Source organism: Gossypium hirsutum, chromosome A04 (assembly GCF_007990345.1).
Source record: "Gossypium hirsutum isolate 1008001.06 chromosome A04, Gossypium_hirsutum_v2.1, whole genome shotgun sequence".
Classification (NCBI taxonomy): Eukaryota; Viridiplantae; Streptophyta; class Magnoliopsida; order Malvales; family Malvaceae; genus Gossypium; species Gossypium hirsutum.
The window spans coordinates 69,684,272-69,708,959 of record NC_053427.1 but is presented as its reverse complement, the minus strand read 5'-3'; the positions used below and the strand labels follow the sequence as shown (position 1 = coordinate 69,708,959).

Below are 24,688 nucleotides of genomic sequence, written 5' to 3'. Positions count from 1 at the left end.
ACTTATCAATCATGTGTTCAAGAGGGAAGCAAAGGCAGAAAACTACATCCATGCACATACCGCCAAAACCAATAAAAGGGTAAGACTATCATTTTTCTGTATCTAGACAAATTCTAGACATGAAACAACTCCATATATATATATACACAAATGAAATGTGACACGTGACTGAAGTTAAAAAAATATATTATTAGTGTGTCAAATACTAAGCTATAAAATATATAGTCAATACTTATATTTTGAAAATATATATATATAAAAATTTCAAGTTAATCAGGCTACTCTCATATGATATGATAGATAATTGACAAAAAATAAACATGTCACATTAGACAAATTCTGCTAGAACATATTGATAATGTTAATGATTAGATTAGTATTTTTTTTTTAAAAAAGGTAAGAAGATTTAAACTTATATTGTTTAAATGCAAAAACTAATGTCATGTTTGATAAAACGTTGAAAAAAAATTCAATCAACTGTAAATTAATATTTTTGACTACACCTTCGATAAACCACAATGAAGTTTACTAGATAAAATTTTTCAACAAAAAAGTGTAGAAAATGATAAGTAGATAGGGACCTATTTATCACTTAATAGATAATAAATTCAATTATTTTTATTTTATTCTATTTCATTTAAGATTATATTATCCTTTATTAAACAATCTAATTATAATTAATATTTAATTTTCAATAATACACCAAATGATTTTATAACTTAAATTTAACTTTTAATTTTAGTAATTTTTTTTATCAACACACTTAAAGTTTTTAAGTTTATCAAACATAGTTTAAATATCAAATTTAATCACTATAGAAACTAACAACATGTTTTGACCAACATAAAACAACTTAATCACAATTATATCCTAACAAACAAATTATTAGTCAAGTAATAATAATTTGTATGTTTGTCTCAAAAAAAAGTATAATACCAAATTTAGTTGTAAATATTTATATTTTTTTGTCAATTTGATCATTATTATTATTATTTAGCTAAATTCGACTCTTAATCTTTTAAAAAGAGTCGAATTTGATTACCAACTTTTTAAAAAAAGTTAAGTTGTTGTTATTTAATGGAAATACTAATTCAAAACTTTAATTTCAATCCTCATTGCAATCCACACATACTCCATGTTTTTTTTTTTTAAATTTATGAACTTTTTATAATTTTGATTTTTGATACTTTTTAAATTCTTTGTCACACAAATTAGTCATGCCAACATGGTTAAAAGAATTAATATTTTATTCATCATCTTTATTAAAAGAACGATCAATATGACGCTTTTTGAAAGATTAATGACTAAAATTAACTAAAAAAGAGAAAAAAATTAATAACCAAACTGATAAAAAATATAAATCTACATAGCTAAATTTAACATTACTGCAAAAAAAAAAATTGTATGGGTTATAAGTTTTGTGATTTAAGATAGGATTTTGCGTGCAACATTTTGGAAATGCACATTTACAGGTGAAGCTAGAACTTTAACGCCATTGAATTTGAACATATAAAGCATCAAAAGTGAAAGAAAAGAAAAAAGAAGAAACCCATATTTTACATCATATTAAAAATTAAAAACACAAATACTGTGTCCTCTTCTGAAGTAAACGAGTAAGTATTGAGCCTCCAATCTGCTTTCCTAAAAAAGGTGACATTGTTGACAAGTACAAGAATCTGATTAAATGCTATTCGGCCATCAATGTATGTACAGTGAGAAATATGGTGTTGATGGCTGAAAATGGTCCTGTAGATGGAAGGTGAGCCAAACTCATCTCAATGCTGTCCAGTTGCTGGCTGAACAAGAACTGGAAAGAATGCATGTACCATTACCAAATATATATCCATCAATCCAGTGCCAGAGCAATGGACCCCCCCATCCTTCCCTTTCTTTTCAATTTAAACCAGTTGTTCATATTTCTCATCACAAACTCATAGCCAACAGAATAATTAAACATGATTTTGATCATTAATAGCTGGCAAAGACATCAGTAAAACTTTGGTACTGAAAAGGACATCATACCCTTTTTCTTCTTTTACACATATTCCTTAATATGTATGGAAGAAAATGAAATATGTTTGGTGTACACAAATTGCCGGATAATATATATATGAGTAGGTTTTCCACTTCTTCTTTTTATGATGATGTTGGAATCCCAAGCTTTATATGGTAAAAACAGAATTTTTCTAAAATTAAGAATGCTTTAACATGTTTAGGAAAGGGTCAAGTATGAAAATAGTAATGGAAGGATACTTGCCTAAAAACCTTGGATTATTCATTCATGATTGCAAATAAACAGAAACGAAAACTTGAAATCTCAGCCATGCAATAAAATCTGTCATAGTTTTAGGGCAAAACCACTTGAAAGAGACTAAACAAAACCAGAAAGGCAACAAAGAAGTATGTTACAATAACAAAAACAACAATGTCAGAAGCCAGTGATTTAAATCTCTTTTTATTTCTCATATTGGATCTCCTCTGACTCCCCAAGAAAAAAAAAACAAAACTCAAGATCTGCCAAAAAAACCCCAAACTCTCCTCTTATCCGTTTCGTATTTTGATCTCAGACAAAAGTTTGTCTCTATCGAATCCCAAGGTGCTTTTCCAGCTAAGTCTGTTGGCGAAACATGGCACACCGTGAAGGGACCAAAGACATTTAATCCAGATTCAAGGTACTCAGCCACCAGCGCACCCCCCCCCTTATTCTCTGAACTCACATAAACTATTGCTTTCTTGTCTCAACTTCACACGCAGCAGTTGAGTTAGCCCATACCCAACTTGGTCCTTCCTTGTCTCGGAATAGGTCTGATAATAATGGTGTCTAATTCTTGGTTATATAGTTCCAAGTATTGGGGTTCTAGTATTGTACAACAAACAGAAACTTGATCCCTGAATGAGCCTTGGGACCTTCTTCTTTATCAGGGTTTTATGAACACATATATATCATACATTTGCTGAAAAATTGATTACCTGAAAATGGTTAAATCCTGTTGGAAACCATCTATTGAGGGTGATTCTAGAGGGTGCCTTGATGGTTTACTGTGGTATAAAGATATAGGGCAACATGTTTATGGATATTTTTCAATGGCAGTGGTTCAAGCCAATAGTTTGTTGGAGGATCAAAGCCAACTTGAATCGGGATTGTTGAGTTCGAGTAGTTCCGGTCCGTACGGGACTTTCATTGGTGTGTATGATGGACATGGTGGACCTGAGGCTTCAAGCTTCATCAATTACAACCTTTTCTGCAATTTTAAGTGTACGTTTTATTTGGACTAATCATTTATGCAGTTCTATATAGGTTGGCTTAACGCTTATTTATGTTTCCCTTGATTTGCAGCATTTGTGTCTGAGAATCAAGAAATGTCAACAAATGTTCTCAGAAAGGCTTTCTTGGCAACAGAAGACAAATTTCTTTCCCTTGTGAGGAAGCAATGGCTGGTTAAGCCGCAAATGGCATCGGTCGGATCGTGCTGTTTGACGGGAGTGATCTGCAATGGACTGCTATACATTGCAAATGCTGGTGATTCCAGAGTAGTCTTAGGCAGATCAGTAAGAGGGGCTAAGGAAGTTATAGCAATGCAATTATCGACCGAACACAATGCAAGTTTTGATGCCGTAAGAGATGAGCTTCGGTCGTTGCATCCCAATGATCCGCAGATTGTTGTGATGAAACACAAAGTTTGGCGTGTTAAGGGCCTTATACAGGTAAGCTAAACGTTGAAACTGAACTGAAAATGAAATCATTTTCATTTAAGTCTCTTATTTATCCCCTCCTTTTTATCATTGCAGATTTCAAGATCCATAGGTGATGCATATCTAAAGAAGGCAGAATTCAACGAAGAGCCTCTCCTGCCTAAATTTAGACTGCATGAACCGTTTCGAAAGCCGATCCTTAGTGCCGAGCCGTCATTGTTAGTACATAAACTCCACCCTGATGATCAGTTTCTCATCTTTGCTTCTGATGGTCTTTGGGAACACTTGAGCAACCAGCAAGCTGTTAGAATTGTGCAGACTAGCCCACGAAATGTAAGTTTACCATGGCAAAATGGCTGAACACAGAAAAAAGACTGTTGAGCATTGGGTTAACACTTCTTTTGATGCAGGGAATTGCAAGGAGACTTGTTAAAACAGCACTCAAGGAAGCAGCACAGAAAAGAGAAATGAGATACTCAGACCTGAACAAGATTGATAGAGGGGTGAGGAGACATTTTCATGATGATATAACAGTCATAGTTGTCTTTCTAGATCCCCATTTGATCAATGGAAGCTCATGCTACAACTCTCCCATGTCGATAAAAGGCGGAGGAAGACTTGCCAGCCTCTGCTAGTACCGTTGCTGGTGACTCATCGCTAGGAAATTAAGATGAAGAGCTAAATGTCTAAAAAACTTATCCTCAAATTTCCTTACAAATAGGGGACTAACCTTGTTGAGATTGCAAGACAATGTGTAGATATGGTTTCATGCAATTTAGTTGGTAAATTGTCTGCTCTCCTGCTACCACAATTGATAACGTCTCTCATTCACAGTCCAGATTTATGTTATCTTAGGCCTTACATGGTGAAGAAATTCCCTTTTATATATTTATACAAAACTAATGGCTCCTTTGCTTAGACTTAGTTTAGCTACTTTTCTTCATAATGATGTATTCTTTTTTTGTCTTTGAAAAGCTTAGAAGTATTTTATTTAGTAATATTTTTGTCTCAAAAATTTAAAAATACTTAAAAGTAATGCTAAATTGACCTTTAATCTTTAACGAGACTTATCGTAGCAAAGAATATTGGGGTATTGTTTTACGAAATTTTAAGAAAAAAAAGGAACCAATAAATTAAACATTAAAGAACCTGTAGCACTATTTTTTTAAAAAAAAATATCAATCATGTGAACATGAACAAGGCGTAAGCTATTAATGGTGTATTTAAATGTTTCATGTCATATTTATTAAAACTTATAATTATTGATTTTAAATTTAAATGCTTGTAGAATTCTATTATTTTTTTTATACAAAATAAAGATAGAGATTAATATAAAAAATTATGAAGCATGAATACGTACACACAATATAAGTATAATACGATACGAATACGGCGATACGATAATTTTTAAAAAACGATGATATGAATACGGTAACATACAACAATAATAAAATATTTTAAATATTCTTATATATTTTTTAGTTAAAATAATTATTGTAAATATCTGCTAAATTAATAAAACAATACCCAAGACAATACCTTTGGGCTTCCCAAAACACTTCGAAAACAACAATAATAAACATAAATTAAATTCAACCCAATTTTCTAGACTGTTTCATCAAGCATAGAAAAAGTAATTCTAGAAAAAATCTAAAAGGCAAATCTGTATGAGAAAACAAATTTCATGGGAAAAAATACCTTTCATGTCCTAAACTGCTTCAGAACTCTGCTTCCACTTTCATTCTCAACAGTGGTTTTTCAATCTTGGGCCTCTATCCATTGTAACCGTGTACGGACTGTATCGAGATAGTGTTCAACTGGCATTGAAACCATCAAAGTATAAATTTTTATGCTCTAACTTAATTTAATAGTAATATAGAGTAGTAATTTAATAGTAATAAATAGTAGTAGGATCGATCCCATAGAGACGGGGACTTCTAATCTTTCTATTTTCGTGACTAGATTTTTGAGTCTAGACAGTTGTCTGCCCTCAACTTGTGCGTGCAGAAGTGTAAAATAAACGAAAGGGGGGAATTTAATTGATAGAGAAAATAAAAGAAACAAATATATAATATAATAAAAATAAAAATAGAATTATGATTGCGTAATAAAATTAAGTGAATTAAATTAAATCGGTAAACTAAATATGTTAAAACTTAGCCTCAGCCTCGGTACAGTTCGAACTCGAACCGGTCTTTGAAAAAAATGGATTTTCCCTTCCAAACGATAAATTGGTTATATCGACCAAGAACGTCTTGACCTCCAATTTTTCCTTGTGTAGTCAGTTCCGGTACAACCTGCAAACTGACCCTTGTCGAGTTTCTAACCACGTGACTTGTGCCCGTAATTTAAGATTTCGATAGTCTTGCAATCTGAAAAGCCCAACTCGAATCAATAGCCTCAACCACATGAATCGTTTAAATTCGATCATAATCTCCCTTGATGGAATCCAACTAGTCGTTTCCTACCTGGATACACCAATTTGTTTGTGGGAATTCAAATACAGTACAGCTGACTCGACGTCCCAATTGAACGCCAAATAATTTTAACTCAACGCGTGCTTTTTGAATTGAAACTGAATTGACTGGACGAATTTATACTATCTCATATACCGGAGAGATAGCAAATACTGTGTTGAAAAGTTTTTAGTGAGAGTTAATATCTCACGATTGTTTTGTCAGAGCGATAACCAGGCTAAAGCTAAAAGGGAACTAGTTGAGCATGAAATTAATCATGCTAGTTGACGTATGGAAATAGTGGTAAGTGGAAAGGGAAAAGGACTTGGGAAGCAATTTAGCCAAAATGTTGAAATGGAAAAAAAGAATCGTAGAATGCCAAAACTAGAGGTGTGCCGGCCCGAAGGCCCGCCCGAAATGTGGGAGGGTTTGGGCAAAAATATAGGCCCTAAAAATGGGCTTGGACAAAAAAATAAGGCCCGTTTAAAAAATGGGCCGAGCCTCGAGTAAGGTATTTTTAGCCCAGGCTCAGCCCGGCCCGAATTCACTAAAGGACAAAAAATCTATATATATATTTTTTTATTTTTGAATGTTATTTTCTTGTTGTTTTCTCCTTATTTTGCTACCATTTTACTATTATGTTGTTACTATTTTGTTGTTATTGTTTAGATATTGTATAAAAATTATTTTATTGTTAATTTTCTTATTATTTTAAAGGCATTTGTTAATTTTTATTATTATTTTAGAAGCATTTGCTTGTTAAGTTGCATTTATCTTAGTGTTATTTAAGTCTACTTATTTTTTAAAATTTATTTTTAATTTGTTGGGAAATATTTATTTTGATATTTTTAGTATCTTTAATGTATTATATATATTTAAAAATAATAAAAAAAATAATACGGGCTGGCCAGGCCCGGGTTTTAGCATTTTTATCCGGGTCCGGCTTGGACAAAATTTTAGGCCCATTTTTTGGGTCCGGCCCGATCCTAGCCCAATAAATGGATAATATTTTTTAGTTGAACCCGACCCGAACCCGGACCGGCCTATGAACACCTCTAGCCAAAACACTCACGCAGAGAAAAGAAATGAATTATTTTATTCCCAAATTAAGTGTGTATTCAAGTGTGCCTCTATACATATTCCTCATAATAAATTTAGCAATATTTCTCCTAAAGAATATTAACTAAAAATCAAATTTAAATTATTTATAGAATTTTGAAAATTTCAAAAATATGATTTTAATCAGTTAACCATTAATTCTTCAATTCTTTAATTTAGCCCTCCTCTTTGCTTTTCGTTCTAATTTAGACCATTTTGCTTGATTTTGAATTTCGGCACTCCAAATTCATATCTGATAAGAAAAACGCAAGTTTAGTAGCATCTTGTTCGAAATTAGCCAAAAATAAATATATTAAAAGCACAAATTTAACTTGCTATCACCGACCTCTTTTTTTTTTTTTGGACATATTTCGGCATGTCCCATATGTATCGAGGTGTGTATGACGAGTGCCTGTGTTGGACACACGTATGACACCAGTACGAGGGGGATGAGCTGTGTCCGAGCTTCCTAGATCAAAACAATATAGTCAATATATATTAAAAAGATATGATAAATAAAATAATGCATAATAGGTGACTAGAATGGTGGAACAAAACTGGAAACAAATGTGAGTGACAAAGTCTGTAATTTTCTTTATAGGGAGAAGAAGATGCTGGGAAAAACTGCAGGACAAAAATAATGTTAGAACCAAGGCTGTTTGCTTTGGAGTTTCGATACGTGTTTGAATGTATGATCCAACACAGGTTGTTTCAACAGATATTTAAACACTTGTTTGGGTATAGTCTTGGTGTTTTTGTGATGTTAACGTTTTTTACATGGATTTTTTTAATGTGTGTGAACATCACAAGCAAATGGGCTTAGAGGACATGTTATATCTAGCCACAAAGTCATGATGGATATTGAAACCTTTAAAAAGATTGTGGTTTACTTAGAATTTTGTGGATAAGACTTGTATTTATCTTTTATCCGTATCTTTCACAAATTTATATGTTGATTTTAAGAGATTAATATGGAAGATTATTTAAATAGATTCTTATGATGATAAAATTATGTTTTGTCTTGGAGGATCTATTGAAAGAGTGTTTGTGGTAGTTTTGTTATTCTCATTAGGTATTGAGGGTAATTTGAAATTTAACCAATGGATCAACTATGTGCAAATCCCTATGTACTTTCTTTGTGAAGAACCGATTTGTATTCTCAAATAATAATAATAAAGCTCACGATAAAGATTTTATGTTTTTTTCCCTTATGTTTGGTAATATTAGGTCATAAGTTGATTGCCACACCATGCAAATTGGTGAAAACTAGTTAAAATATTTAGGCGATCCCCACCATTTGGTTTTAACCCTTGTACGATACCACTATAGAGTTGAGTAAATTAGTCATTCTATACACATTTAACGCAAACAAATAAAAATACGACACAAACTCTTGAAATATGATATACATGAAATGAAATTTAACAGAGCATATAATCCTAAGTAGAAAAAAGTTGTTTTGGTACCTTAGAACCCAATACAAGATTTAGATGAATTCCCATTTACAGTTTTTACACCAACTTTGAGAACAAATTTGACTAGGAAGTAAAATTAACTAAAATATTATCAACATATATAAGGAACCAATCATGGTTATCCGGCCTTCCATGCAAACATATCCAACCACAAAGAAGCTAGTAATTTTAATAAAAACAAAATATTACATGAGTGAACATTGAACGGCATTCACTTCCACCACAAATTACCTTGTAGAGCTTACCCAAATTCATTCACCTGGTGAGACCTACGGAAGCTAGCAATCACCTTAAAAGGGGAGTGTTCACTCGTCTCAAATACTAATCACTGATCCTGAGATCCTCAAGTAACAAGCTCAGTGAGTTTTTCACTTATGGATCCCATAAAGCTCATCATCTATTGAAAATATTACCCACAAAAGCAATCTTCATATTATCAAACCATTCCCAATTTTCATCATTTCTCTAATGATCATGCTGTGAACAGCACTTGTAAAATATCCTAACAACATTGCATGGACAATTTATATTGGGAAGATACTAGCTAAGTTGAATTAATGCCATTTCAGCCAGCAGTCTCATCACAGAGCAAACATATGCATACAAACATGCAAACAAATGCATGCAGTCCTGCAACCATCGGGTGAATTAACATGCATGCTCATGCACATACCTGAAAATTGGTTTTTATTTCTTTTTAAAAAACTGGGTCAACCCTATTTTAGAAGGAACAAAAACAAGAAGATGACAGACCGAATGAACAATAACAATCTAATTTGTCTATAGATAAGCCTCCTGATAAACTCCCACACTGCAGCCTTTCTAATAACTTTTTAATCTAAATGCAGAAAACAAGTTATCCATGTTTGCTTGAAGGCATCTAAGTTCATCAATTGTCCAACATATTAAAAGCAGAAAAAAGGATGCAAATATCTTTTCATCTAGAGAATAGGAAATGAGAAACAGAGCTCAAGAATTCCTAAGAAGCCATTTGCTATTTTAACTATGGAAATGGATGTCGGACTCAATTTTGAATACTACTGCTGTCTCACACTTGATCATATTATGCAACTTAAAACAGTATAAGATGCTGCCCAATTGTTACAACAGCAAATAAATAAACTCATTAATTGTTAGGATGAATCTAATAACCACCCCCATACTTTCTCAACTAAATTATCTAACCGGGAAAGTAGAAAATTTATAGCCATTACTCCAGAATTTCTAATGCTTTTTGTAAGATTTAAGGGAGGTTAACACTCCAGGTGGTTGTTGATTCCAATAGGCCTCACCAAATGAATAGGCACTGTAAAACGCCTTCCAAACTGCCAAAAGAACATTGCCAATTCTTTAGAAATTCATCTGGAGATAAGAGTATTGCATCTTAAATTTTGATGTTAGAAATAAAACATTGTAAGGAAGCTGCTAAGCGAATCACAAGCTGTTAGGACACTAGACCTGAAAAGGAAAAGAAAATAATAATGCGACCTCTAAGTTAACTGATATAGACATATTTAAACAAGTATATTTCTGACACAGACGCAGATATATACATGATTAAAGCAATGCATATCTCCAAAGATACCTTCTAACTATGGTAATTTCTATTTAGAGTCCTCCAACAGCCTTTCCAGCAACAGGAGCCTCCTGTAAAAAAATGTATACACCTTAAAACACTGGATTTTCTATGATCCAACAACTTTGCCAGAGAAACATCTAAACTAAACCCTTACTGGTTCAATATTCCCCTTGTGATTTACCTGTGCTAAAGAAGTTGACAGGGGATCAGAAAACCTGGAAAGACCAGAGGAAAAAAAATCAAATTCCAACCTCAACATGCATAAACCTTTGTCAATAGTGATTTCTATAGGCATTTATAGATCTCTAACAATGTAAGAAGCAGTTCTTTAGCATTGGAATGTACCTGATTGCCCTTGCTTTTCTTTTTTCTCCTTCAATGGTGTCAGGTTTGGAATATGGTGCAAATTGGGCAAGACGAGCTTTCCTTTTCTCTTCCTCATCAACAGTTGTAGAGGGTACAGCAAGCCCAAACCTGAGAACCCACAAAAAGAATTAATAAATAGATTAAATGCAACTCCGAGTAATATCATCATTGGGTAAAGGTGGTATGGACAAAAAACCTCTCAGCTCTAGCCTTCCTCTTCACCTCCTCTGATTGCTTCGATGCTTCTGATCCATTTGGCCTGGGTGCAGTGCCAAACCTGAGACATGTTTGGTTCACAAATCAACAAACACAAAGAAAACTCAAGGAATGGGGTTCAACATCCACAACTACTGTTACTAAACCTTTACCATAAAAAATTAAATGAAAACCCAACAGAACATTATAATGAGCCAAAAACACAGGCATGCTTATCAAGGCAACTAGGTAAGATTACAAAGGGGTTAGACTAATTTCTAGAGAACAAACGGATAGATTGATCAAAGAAAGAGAATAAATTAGAAAATTATGCACTGCTAAGAGATTCCAAACAATCAAAACAATAAACAAACTCAAGAGTGTTAATCTATACTTCTCAGCGCACAATGAATCGACAATCGCGTTTAAACAATAACATCAGAATAGTTCTTTTTTAGAAATAAATCGAAAAAGAAAATTTTCCCTTCAGAGATGTTCGTCAACTAGGTACAAACCAAAAGGAAAAACATAAATAATACCTAAAACAAAAAAAAGGGGGAAAATTGAAGAATTCACCTCTCGGCCCTAGAATTACGCTTCTCTTGCTCGGACAACTGTACAGGTACGCCGAACCGCTCAGCTCGGCGAATCTTCTTCTGGATATCGTTAACGGGACCGCTTTCATCCCCGACGACCGAGCCCACAGTAGTCCCGGTGGTCTTCGAACCCCCATTCTCCTTCAGAGATCCTTCAGCATTAGGAGGATCAGACTTATCCGAGGAGGATGACACGATCTTCTTAGGGTTTGGTTCTGCAGATGAAATGGCGGCGAGAGTGACGGATGCAGGAGTCGTGGGGGTGGGGGTGGAGGTTGCGACGGCGACGGGTTTCTGGGTGGTGGCTGCCATCGGATTAGTTGGTTGGTTGGCTGGTTGGTAGGTAAGTAGGGTTACGTGAAAGAATATAGAAGGGGCGAGGAAGAGGCTCGCCGTATCTTTTTCTTTGCGATAAATGGGAAAGCGTTGCGATATTTTCCCTTATGAGAGCTGCCGGCCTTGCTAAATCCGGTTTGTACAGATTGAGATTTTTTTTTTTTTGGTTGATTAGTTGGATCAATTTTAAATTTAGTACAAATATTGTTTTTAAATATATAAATATAATAACCTAATTGATAATATCATTTTAAATAATAAAATGATATCTTGAATATTTAGTAGGGTTTGAATATTTTTGATACATGCATATAAATATTAAGTATAAAATAAATGAGTGCAAGTGTTTTATTTGAATAGAAAGCATATTTAAAATTTTTGTTAAATATTTATTTGGTATAAGTTCAAATTATGTTATTTCATCGTTAACTTTAATATTGTAATAAAAAAAGTTTATGTAAAATTTATATTTGCTTAAAATATGAGTTGTGCTTAAACTCTAATATTTAAAATTTAGAGTCTAAGTTGATTAGTTTTTCAATTTTAAAATCTATTATTATATATATCTTATGAAATTTAAATATATAACAACATAATTAAGGCTTAATTCACGATTTGACCCCTAAAGTATATCTATTTTTTATTTTAATATTTAATTTTTTTGTCCCAATTTAGTATCTAAAGTATTAGTTTGCTCTATTTTTTGGTCCAATTGTAATGACAGTTAAAAAATCCATTAAACAACCTTGGCCAATAGGAAAGTGCTATGTGACAATTAAATTTATTTAAAATAAAAACAATTAATTTAAAAGAAAAATTAAAAATATAATATTAAATATTTAAATGCTAAAAAACATTTTTAACTTTGATCGATTGTTGATGGGCTATTGACCAACATTTACTGGCCATATGACGCTATTAGAACACATCATGTGTCCTTTTTTTTTTAAATCTTTTAAAATATTATATGTTATATTGATTATAAATGTAAAAAAACATATATAACATATATAATTTTTTAAAAAAGTTTAAAATATTTTTTATAAAATTCTAAAATATATTTTTTTATAAATTTAAATTAATTTTTATATATTATTTTGAAATTTTTAAAAATTTTTAATTATATATTTTAAAATTTTATAAAAAAATTATTTTAAACTTTTAACAAAGTTATATATATTATATATATTTTTTAGATTTATAATCAATATAATATATATAACATTAAAAAATAAAAAAGAACAAGTGTGTTTTAATGGTGTCACTCGCCCAGTCAACATCGACCATAGATCTATCAAAATAAATAGTCTTTTTTAATATTTAAATATTTAATATTATAAATTTATATTTTTAATTTAAATTTAATATTTTTATTTTAAATAAATCTAATTATCATGTGGTATTTTTTTTATTGGTCAAAATATACAACATGGTACTTTCCCGTTGGCCAAAATTGCTAAATAGATTTTTTAACAGCCATTACAAAATAGACTAAAAGTAGAGGAAATTAATACTTTAGTACTAAATTGAGATAAAAAAAATTTAAGTACTAAAGTAAGAAAACAGGTATACTTTAGAGTTCAAATAGTGAATTAAGCCTATAATTAAATACCAAAAATAATATAAATTATTTTATGCTTAAAATATTAAATAAAAAATAAGATATGGTTTTAAAAGGTTAATTAGACAACTAAAACAAAAAATGAATATAATTTGGTACTCCTTAATTTTGCAATTTGTTGATATTTTTTCTCTACTTGTTATCAAAGACTAGATTGGATAAAATAAAATATAATAGGCTGATTGAGTCTTAGCTTGATTGATATGGGCATTGTTGTTAATGTAGGAGGATGTGGGTTCGAGTGACCTGAAGTACAATATACTCCTATTTATGGGGTTGGGTACGGGCTATGGGTAATTTTATACATTGTGTTAAAAAGAGCAGATATAATCAGAATTTATAATGAAATTATTCAAAAAATAATAATAAAATGAAATGAAATAGACAATACTAAAAATTTTTAATGATAACTTAGTTTTAGTTTAAGCAAATATTTTTAAAGAATGTTAAAAAGGAAAGAAAGAGTTTTGTAAAGTTAGGGTGTGAGTTTTATCAACGAGAGGGACATAATACATGATGATGTGGATTGAAAGATTAACTATCCATATAGATCTAGAAGAAACAATTCTTGTGGAGCCCATTAAGTTAACCTTACTTAATCCAACTCAACCATACTCGCTTGTGACTCACAGATTGAACATCAAACTCAGGTATTTACTTAAATATATTTAAAAAATTAAATACTAAAATAGGTTGTCAGCTAGATTATTTACCAAAATGGTATGTTTATTTTTAGTCGCGCCTATCTGACAGGTGCGACACTTTTTTTTTATATTAAAAAATATTTTTTCTTTTAAATAAAATATTAATTTTTTCGGATTAGTATGACCCGTGTATAGATACGAATCTAGGTTGAGCCTTTCTTAGAGGCGCGACTAGTTGAGCCTATCTGACAGGTGCAACAAGTTGTGCTGAGGCGCGAATGGTAGGGCCCACAGGAGCATCTGTTGCTTAATTTTTTCTGTATATATACCCCGAAAATCAAATGAGCACAGACACAAAATTTAGCAGAGCAACAGACACAAAATTTAGCAGAACGGAAATAAGAAGATAGGGAAGAAAAAAAGAAAGGAATAAGTTATTTTAGTTTATTTCTTTTTAAATAGAATGTAAAGTTTTGTTAGTAATTTTATTATTTGAAAGCTATTTTGTTAGGTTATTAATTTTGTCAGCTTCTGAATGAAAAATTTTGCATTAAAAATTTTATGTAATTTTTTTGCTATTCGAAACTATTTTGAGAATTTTGAAAATTTTTTAACAGATTTAGTATTGAAGATGGAGAATCAGTTTTTCGTATGTGTTTATTTCGATGGAGAAATTTTGACAACAACCGTGGGATGTATATTTGAATGCCGTAAACAAGTAGCAATGAGATTTAATAGAAATATCTCGTTTGATGATATGAAGGAAAAAATTAGTGAAAAAATTTATAGACGTTGTGGGAGAAGGATCTCAAAACTTTTCTACAAGTTTCCAGATTCGACAGATCCTATAAAATTCACTGAAATGGAACTTATAGATGATGAAGATGTTGAGACAATGGTCGCTCTTTATTGTGGGACTCAGAGCAACCAAAATGCACCGATTCAATTATTTGCTGAGTTAGCTGGTGTGGAGGCAACTGAAGATCCCACTCCATTAGGTGAAGAAGATGGAGCTTAAGAGCCGTGTATGGTGGTTTTGATATCATACGTTGATAGTCAATCAACTATACACGGGATCGAAATTGATCTTAATGCTGCACCGGAGACTGATATGGTTGGTGATGATGTATACCATAGTAGTCATCCTTCTAATCGCGAAGTCTATAGTGAGAGTGATCCCGACATGGACGAGGTCCCGGATGATATTGACGACTAAGGCGTGAATGAGGATGGAAACATTAAGGCGTCTTCAGTTGGAAACCAGATTCGTCATATTGTGATACACAATAATTCTGGGGTACACATGTCTCGGATAAACCCCGATGCGGCGCACGCAGTCGAGTTTCTGGAGTACCATAAAATACTACATGCTCATCAGATGACCGTATATTCTGATCCTGAGAAGTTGTTCGTGGGCCAAAGATTCGAAAGTAAGGAAGAATGCGTATTTGCCATTAAACGGTATAGCATGAATATATCAGAAGACTACAAAGTTATAGTGTCTAAACTGACATTATATATTGGAGAATGTTGGAAGTCAGCGGAAGGTTGCAATTGGCAGATACAAGCTGCATTTATCCAGAAGTCGCGAATGTGGGAGATACGGAAATTTGTTGGGTCTCACACATGTACTTCAACACGTATGGCAAAAGATCATCGAAAACTTGATTCCAAAACTATTTGTACGTGCATCATGCCAATGGTGAAAGACATGCCGACCATTAAAGTTTCGGTACTGATTGTCGAAATGCAGGCACGATTCTAGTATCGAGTATAATACCGAAAGACATGGATAGCTAAACAAATGGCAATGGAACAATTGTACAGAGATTTTGATGCATCGTACAATGAGCTACAGGGATCGATAGCCGCTATGAGGGAGTACGTGGCGGGGGCTGTCATTGAGTTATAGACACGACCTTATTACGGGCCTGATGACCAACTGCAATTGGGAAAAAGAATTTTCTATCGGATGTTTTGGATGTTTAATCCATGTGTGCACACATTTCCTCGTTGCAAGCCATTTTTGCAAGTAGATGGGACCTGGCTATATGGAAAATATACACAAATCCTACTTCTTGCGGTTGCTCAAGACAGCAACAGGAACGTGCTCCCGATAGCATTTTTCATGTCGATAAAGAGAACATGGAATCATGGGAATTCTTCATTACCAACCTACAAAGGTATGTTATTAGCAACGATAATATTTGCATTATCTCCGATAGAGGGGAAGGATTAATTGCCGCCATTAGGCGTTCCGGTGTGCCATGGAGATCCGTTTACTACATCTGTTATATTGCGGCTAACTTCCAGCGAGATTATAAGAATACAGATTGGAAGAGACAAGTTGTGAGAATAGGTAAAGGATTACCTTATCTTTTCAATATAAGTTTTAATGTTTTAGGGCAATACTGTAACTTATCTTTTCTTAATACATATGCAGCGCATGAGTTAGAGCCACACATTTTCTACCAAAGAATGACTCGACTTGAGAGTGACATGGAGGGTCAAACGAACACATCTTTTCGACAGTAGTTGGGTACTATAGAGCTATGGCAATGGGCTCAAAGTTTTGACGAGGGCTTTTGTTATGGTCAAATGACCACAAACTTGGTGGAGGGGATCAACACTGTGTTGTTGAAAACACGACATCTTCCGATTTTATCTGTCTTCTTAGCTACATTCTATAGGTTGGATTCCGTGATGCCAAGAATGAGTCAGCAACAAGTGAACCAGATAGAGGTGAGACATGTGTTTGTAGAAGATGTCAGGGATGCAATTACTGCAAACTATCAGATGGAGAGGTCGATGACTGTAGAAGTATATTCATGACGTAATAAAACGTTTTGAGTTATAGAAACCATCAATCATCAACTAGGTATGCCACCTAGGTCCTACAAAGTTGATCTTCGAAATAGATAGTGCGATTGCAGGAGGTTTCAAACACTTCATTATCCATGTGCACATGTCGTGGCAGCTTGTGCTAAAGTCTTGCTCAATGTAGAACAATTTATCGATAAAGTATACACCCTCGAACCCACGTTGCGTGTATGGGAGAACGAGTTCCCCGTGCTTCTTGACCTATCTACCTGGAAGGTACCTCCAACGACCTTTGAGCTTGTCCTAGACAAAGGGTTACGTAGGAACCCGAAAGGTCATCTACAATCATCTAGAATCCATAAGGAAATGGATATTAAGGAGAAATCTGACGGGAAGCTGTGTGGCGTATACAGATTAGCCAGTCATAATCGGAGTAAATGCCCACTCCGAAACTACCATATTAGACAATCGTCGCAATCAGGTAGAAATTGAAATGTAGTTCATTACATGTTGAGAGGATTGAATCACAAATTTGTCTACAATTTGTTACAGTTAATCTAATTTGACTTACATCGTTAGTATAAAGTTTATTTATTTAAATTTCAAAATAAAAAAAAACCATAAAATTGATAAATAAAATAGCAAAAAAGTCATTACATAAATACAAAGTTGACAATTTAAATTACAAAAAAATATTAAATTAATAAATAAAATGCCAAAAAATTCATTACATAAATATGAAGTTATTTATATTACAAAACCCTCTAAAATTGGTGGTTTGATGGTGTCGTTCTAGGGGTATATTTTTGTGGAGCTCGATGTTTATGTTGCGGGTGATTACAGTGATCAACGTTCTCTTCATCCGTATGTGGCGATGTGCGAAACATAGATGAAAAATCATATGTCTCAAACGCCATCGATGAACTTGAGCAGGGAGGAGTGGAGTACGGCTGTAACAGCTAGATTTTGGGCCTAGTCAGAATGGTGGTTTCAGAACCACTAACCGAGGTCAGAGAAATTATTTTTAATATCATTTTATGTGTTTTAGCATGATTATATAAGTGCATGAAAATTTTGGTGAATTAATTTTAGCGGTTGTGAGCTTAATTGCGAAAAAAGACTAAATCGCATAAAGGGGAAAAGTTTTGTTTTACTAGAAAATGGTGTTAAAAAGCTAGAGAATCCTAATTAGGGGTCTTTAAAAGGCAAATAGACCCATTTTAATAAGGGTGGTAGACCATAGAGACAAAGAAAACGAAATGGTCAAAGGTTAGGTAAAATTTGGTGACTAATTTGACTTGAAATAAAATAAAATAAAGAGAAAAGGATATCACTTTTCATCTTCCTCCTTTCCACCAAAATTTTTAGCAAAATAAGGGTTTTGGAAGCTTGAAATTTTAGCAACTCTTCACCCTTGCAAGTAAGTGATTTTGGTGGTCTGTCTTAATGATTTTTGTACTTTTGGAGCCCTTATAGCTTAAGCTAACTAATGGGAGGACTATTTTGGAAAATGGTTGAGAGACTAGGGATTTTCCATAAGAGTGTTCATGTTGTTTGCTAAATTTTCATGGAAGAAAATGAATCATGGTTGTTAAATAAACAACTTTTGTGAAAGGGGCTTTCATGAAAACACCTAAATGGGCTATTTTGTAAAGCTTGTAAAATAGGTGTAATTGTGTGAAATGTTAGAAATTGTAAGTTGCTATAGGTATAAAAAGAGTTCGGCTAGGCTTGGTTAATAAGGAAACTCGATAAAAATTGATTTACGAGCCTAAGGGCAAAATCATAATTTTTATTAAGTCTAAGGGCAAAACGGTCATTTTTTTGAATTACGAATTGTAGTATGTTTTTTATTAATATGATGATTAAATGGGTGAAATTTTATTATTATAGATCAAGAAATACGGAATCCGGACCTAGACCGGCGAAGAGCCAAGCAAGCGGATTAAATATAATTAGTCGCCTACATTTTGTGTACCAAGGTAAATTGTACGTAAATAATATAACTTATTTGTATTTATGTATTGTATAATTAATACGGCATAAATTGTAGACTATTACTATGAATGTGCATGATGAGAATCGATGTAGTAGAGACTCCCGGTTGAATCTTAGGAATAATTTAGATATCCATGCCATGACATTTGGGTGATGTGTGTGCTAGTGTAAGACCTGTCTGGGACATGGCATCGGCACTGATAGATAAGAGTCAGTGTAAGACCTGTCTGGGACACGGTATCAGCCTCAAGATATGCAAGCTAGTGTAAGACCTTTCTGGGACATGTCATCAACACAAATAAGTGAGAGCCAGTGTAAGACCTATCTGGGACATGGCATCGACCTTGACGTATGAAAGTCAGTGTAAGACCTGTCTGGGACATGGCATCGACTTAGATGTGAGAGTCAGTGTAAGACCATGTTTGGAACATGGCGTCAGCATCGTACCCTATGTTTGAGACTTAGTGATTATCCTGTAGTATTCTAAATGGTTCAATGGGAAATTTACGGTTTATGTCAAAATGATAGCGCTTAAGTCCTTATTGTGAGTGGTACAGGTACTTATATGAAATTGATGTTATGTGAGCTCTTTTTTATTGTATGAATAGTGAGGAACGAACATGAATAAATTATGTTATGAACATTTACTCTTTGTGTGAGTTATGATACATTGGGAGTATGATCACATGTGGTAACATGGTTGTTATTTCGATATTTACATGCAACTTACTAAGCTTTGTGCTTACCATCTTCCTTTTCATTTTCTTGTAGTGCTTCCAAATTAGCCCGTGGATCAAAGAACGTCGGAGGTATCCCTCACACTACCACTCGAAGCTTTTGGTATAATTAGTTTTATTATCTTGAATATGGCATATATAGGGATTGAGTTTTTTTATTGTGTGTCATATTGTTAAGCTAACCAATTATGTTGGTTTAGGACAAAAACCTTCTTTTTGTGTAAGGCCATGGTTAATGGTTAATTGTAAATGATGATACTTCCCTAGATGGACAAAATGTATGAATGATCAAGTACATGTTTGGTTGTTAAAGTGTCATGAGGTTTGCATTTAATTGTCATGTTATGGTTGATTTAGTCTTATATTGCTGTGTGAATTAGAGATATTTGTTGTTGTGTAGCTTGGTGCAATAAAGGTGGCAAAAAGGCTCGGTAGATAGCCTTGTTTTGTTCACATGGGTAGACACACGAACATGTGTCTAGGCCGTGTGCAACACATGGTCAGCCCTATGGGCGTGTTGTCCGGCCTTGTGTCCCCTGCATCTTAAAATTTCAAGTTAGTATGTATGGTAGTAAACACACGGGTAGAGACACGGCCGTGTGTCTCAGCCGTGTGAAGTCTGCACCTTAAATGTGGAATTAAATTCACCACACGGCCTAACACACAGGCGCGTGCCTTGGTCGTGTGCCCCTAAATAGTTGCTGACATCAGAAACAGAATGTGAAGATTTTTGGACATGGGCGTGTAATGGATAGTCGTGTGAGGGACACGGGCCATGAACACGGACGTGTGCCAGGTCATGTGAAAACCCCTGTAGGTTCGAATTAGGAATTAATTCCACACGGGTTAGGGACATGGGCATATCCCGATGTGTTTGTAAACTACATGGGCCTTTAACACGGCCATGTCAAGAAGGCCACACGGACGTGTCGCCCCTTCTACATAGGCGTGTGCCCTTGTTTCAAGAGTTCCAGAGTTCTTTAAAAGACCCAGTTTGGTTCTGAATCGTCCTTAGAGCTTGTTTTGGGCCTCGTAGGCTCGAAGGAATTCTAGATAAATTTTGAAAAGTTTTAAATTTAATCAAGCTTTTATGATTTATAAATTTTGGAATACATGTGTTTAAGTTTTGTAATGCCTAGTACTCAGTTCAGGCCTCGGACTCGGGTAAGGGGTGTTACATTTAGTGATATCAGAGCTATAGTTTAGTCGATTCTAGGACTAACCTTGCGTGAGTACGTGCCTTTCTATACATGCCATAGTTGTATATCGATAGTGTGACGACTCCTAACGAATATAAATCATGTTTTTATATAGTAAATAGATCCTGACAGAGCTATGGCAGATGATGTGGAAAGTAATGCGCCAGCTCCCACTGAAGGGACTGCGGCAGTTGAAAGTGAGCCTATGACAATGAGTCAGGTTAGAGGGGCTAGAGAAGCCTACCTCTGTATGATGGATGCTTGGTACTCAGAGTTCGTTCGTGCGAATTCGAACACTCCACCTCTTCTACCTCATTCGATCCTACAGGTTGCCCTTATAGCTCCTCATGGAGTAGAAATGGTTAGGAGAGAGAAACCTCAAGTGGACAGAATCTGAAAGTATGGGGCTTAAGAATTTCGGGCTAGTGTTGATGATGAACTGGAGAGAGCAGAGTTCTGGTTAGAAAATACCATCAGAGTATTTGATGAGTTATCGTGCATGCTGGAGGAGTGCACGAAGTGTATGGTATCACTTCTACGAGACTCGACCTACCAATGATGGAATACTCTCGTGTCAGTGGTACCGAGAGAGAGAGTAACTTGGGAATTCTTCTAGGTTGTATGATAGTGACGTATATTAGCCAAAGGTTTATTGATTAAAAAAGGAAAGAATTCCTTGAACTAAAGTAAGGCTGTATGATAGTGACGGAGTACGAGCCTAAGTTTGTGAGGCTTAGCAAATATGCACAAGAGTGTGTATCTACAGAAGCCACCATGTGCAAGAGGTTTGAAGATGGTCTGAATGAAGACATCCGTCTATTAGTTGGCATCTTAGAGTTGAGGGAGTTTGTGGTACTTGTTGAGAGAGCTTGCAAGGCCGAAGAATTGGCCAAATAGAAGAGAAGAGCTGACATCGAGTCTTGTGACTCAAAGAAAAGACAGATGGAGAAATCACACCAGACCTCATCGAAGAGATCGAGAAAGTTTCCTGCTCGATCAAATGCGTCAGTAGGATTCTCGAGCAGAAACAAGAACAAGCAGCATGTAGTGTCTAAAGCTCAAACCACTTCTATCGCGAGTGTTGGTAGTGCTCGATCTAACAGACCAGAATGTTCACAGTGCGGTAGACGTCATTTCAGTAAGTGCCAAGGTAATGAAAGAGGCTGTTTCCAATGTGGGTTGCTGGACCATTTTATTCATAGCTGTCTAGAGATGGTCGAGAAATATAAGGATCACGGTGTGAGATCGGGTAATGCTCCTTCGAGGGGTAGACCATATAAGAGCCCAGAAAGTGGGGCTAGCAGTAGAGGTGCACCTAGGATGCTACTGTGAGGTCCGAGGGTAGACCGCCTACAAGGACTTATACTATTCACGCCCATGAAGAGGCTGTGTCTCTCCATGTGATTACGGGTACCTTTTCTATCCATAATACACCTGTTGTTGCTTTGATTGATCCGAGGTCTACCCATTCTTTGTATGAAATTGATACCCAATATGAATATGCTAGTCGAGTCCACTGAAATTGCGGTAAAAGTGTCTAACTCGTTAGGCAAACATATGTTAGTAAACCAAGTATGCAGAGACTGTCCCTTGACAATTAGAGGTCATTGTTTTTCGGTTAACCTTATGTTATTGCCGTTTGATGAATTCAATGTAATCCTTGGTATGGACTGGTTAACTTCTCATGGTGTTGTAGTGGATTGTGGACGAAAAGTTATCGAGTTGAAATGTGAAAGTGGAGATGTTCTTCGGTTGAATCAAGTGAAGCGGATAGCTTGCCTGTAGTAATATCGTCTTTGTCTGTGGAAAGATATTTGAGAAAATGGCGCGAAGCTTATCTCACTTTTGTGTTAAATACTTAAGTATCCAAAGTGAAGATCGAGTCAGTACCAGTGGTATGTAAGTACCCGGATGTGTTTCTGGAAGAATTGCTCGGATTGTCCCCAACTAGGAAAGTTGAGTTTGGTATTGAGTTAGTCCCTATTGCAGCACCTATCTCGATTGCTCCGTATAAGATGGCTCTGATGGGGTTAAAGGAGTTGAAAGTACAGCTGCAAGAGTTAACAGATAAAGGTTTTGCGAGACCGACTTATTCTCCGTGGGGTGCTCCGGTACTTTTTGTGAAAAAAAGACGGGTCGATAATGTTAGACAGCTCAACAAGGTGACTGTGAAGAACAAGTATCCTTTGCCAAGATCGACAATCTATTTGGCCAATTGAAAGGAGCCACTGTGTTTTTAAAGATTAACCTAAGGTCCGGTTATTATCAGCTTAGGGTAAAGGAGCAAGATGTGCCTAAAACTGCTTTTCGGACAAGGTATGGTCATTATAAGTTTCTTGTTATGCCCTTTGGTTTAACAAATGCCCCTGCGGTGTTCATGGATTTAATGAACCACATTTTTCGACTGTATTTAGATAAGTTCATTGTGGTCTTTATCGATGACATATTAATTTATTCTCGTGATGAAAGAGTGCATGCAGAGTATTTGAGAACTCTTTTGCAGACCTTAAGGGATAAGCAGTTGTATGCCAAGTTTAGTAAAAGTGAGTTTTGGCTCCGAGAGGTCAGATTCCAAAGACACATTGTATCGAGTGATGGGATTAGAGTTGATCCGAGTAAGCTCTCGACTATTGTTGAGTGGAAACTACCAAGGAATGTATCAGAGATTAGAAGCTTCGTAGGCTTAGTGGGGTACTACCGATGATTTGTTAAAGAATTCTCTATGATAGCTACTCTGATGACGAGGTTGCTACATAAAGAGGTCAAGTTCGAATGGACTAATAAGTGCTGACAAAGTTTTGAGACATTAAAGGCTTTATTGACCGAAGCCCCAGTTTTAGTACAACCGAAATCGGGAAAGGAATTTATGGTATATAGCGACGCCTCCTTGAATGGATTGGGGTGCGTGCTCATACAAGAAGGTAAGGTTGTAGCCTACGCCTCCAGACAATTGAAGCCACACGAGAAAAACTACTCGACGCACGATTTAGAGTTGGCTGCTATTGTGTTCGCATTGAAAATATGGAGACACCATTTGTATTGTAAAAAATGTCGAGTGTTCACCGACCATAACAATCTCAAGTATTTGATGACTCAAAAAGAGTTGAACTTACGGCAACAGCGATGGTTAGAGTTGATAAAAGATTATGAGTTGATAATCGACTATCATCCGGGAAAGGCGAATGTAGTTACCGACACTCTGAGTAAAAAGTCATTATTCGCCTTGAGGGCCATGAATACTTAGTTGTCTGTGGCTGATGATGGTTCAGTTTTGGCAGAATTAAGAGCTAGACCGACGTTCCTACAAGAGATTTGTGAAGCTCAGAAGGGTGATAAGAATTTACAAGCTAAAATGACTCAGGGCAAGATGAACAATAAATCGAACTTTTGAATTGGTACCAACGACTGTTTGATGTTCCAAGATAGGGTATGTGTACCTAAAGACGGTGAGCTTATTTTAAGGATTTTACGCGAGGCACATAGTGGTTGCTTATATACCCATCTAGGTAGTGTTAAATTGTATAATAACATGAAGAAAATGTATTGGTGGTTGGGAATGAAAAGTGACATTTCAGAGTTCGTTTCTAAGTGTCTAGTTTGTCAGCAAGTAAAAGCAAAACACCAAGTACCTTCGAGTTTGCTTCAACCCATAATGATCCTCGAGTGGAAATAAGACCGAGTAACTATGGATTTCGTGTCAGGGGTACCTTTAGCACTAAAGAAAAATGATGTCGTTTGGGTTGTTGTTGATAGGTTTACCAAGTCGGCACATTTTATACCGGTGCGTATCGACTACTCCCTTGAGAAATTTGCTGATTTGTATGTTTTTGAGATCATGAGACTTCACGAAGTGCGCTTGTCGATTATTTCGGATA

General features: G+C 34.9%; 2 protein-coding genes across 6 annotated transcripts; one reads left to right on the top strand and one right to left on the bottom strand.

Moving 5' to 3' along the window:
- Positions 1 to 2,311: 2,311 nt before the first annotated feature.
- On the top strand, positions 2,312 to 4,691 carry LOC107948342 (probable protein phosphatase 2C 38). Of its 2 annotated transcripts, XM_041111097.1 has the most exons (5): positions 2,319 to 2,672; positions 3,092 to 3,256; positions 3,338 to 3,705; positions 3,790 to 4,026; positions 4,104 to 4,691. In XM_041111097.1, the coding sequence occupies exons 3-5, from the start codon at positions 3,361 to 3,363 to the stop codon at positions 4,326 to 4,328; spliced, it is 807 nt and encodes a 268-aa protein (XP_040967031.1). In that variant the 5' UTR covers positions 2,319 to 2,672; positions 3,092 to 3,256; positions 3,338 to 3,360; the 3' UTR covers positions 4,329 to 4,691. The 2 variants fall into 2 exon arrangements, with proteins under 2 accessions (XP_016738339.1, XP_040967031.1); XM_016882850.2 differs by having other exon boundaries at positions 2,312 to 3,256.
- Positions 4,692 to 9,627: 4,936 nt separating this feature from the next.
- LOC107948341 (protein MODIFIER OF SNC1 11) lies at positions 9,628 to 11,983 on the bottom strand. 4 transcript variants are annotated; one of them, XM_016882846.2, is made up of 6 exons: positions 11,439 to 11,983; positions 10,864 to 10,944; positions 10,647 to 10,775; positions 10,456 to 10,516; positions 10,308 to 10,369; positions 9,628 to 10,180 (listed from the first exon to the last, which is right to left on the bottom strand). In XM_016882846.2, the coding sequence occupies exons 1-5, from the start codon at positions 11,768 to 11,770 to the stop codon at positions 10,331 to 10,333; spliced, it is 642 nt and encodes a 213-aa protein (XP_016738335.2). In that variant the 5' UTR covers positions 11,771 to 11,983; the 3' UTR covers positions 9,628 to 10,180; positions 10,308 to 10,330. The 4 variants fall into 4 exon arrangements, with proteins under 4 accessions (XP_016738335.2, XP_016738334.2, XP_016738337.2 ...); XM_016882845.2 differs by having other exon boundaries at positions 9,628 to 10,047; XM_016882848.2 differs by having other exon boundaries at positions 10,483 to 10,516.
- Positions 11,984 to 24,688: the final 12,705 nt, after the last annotated feature.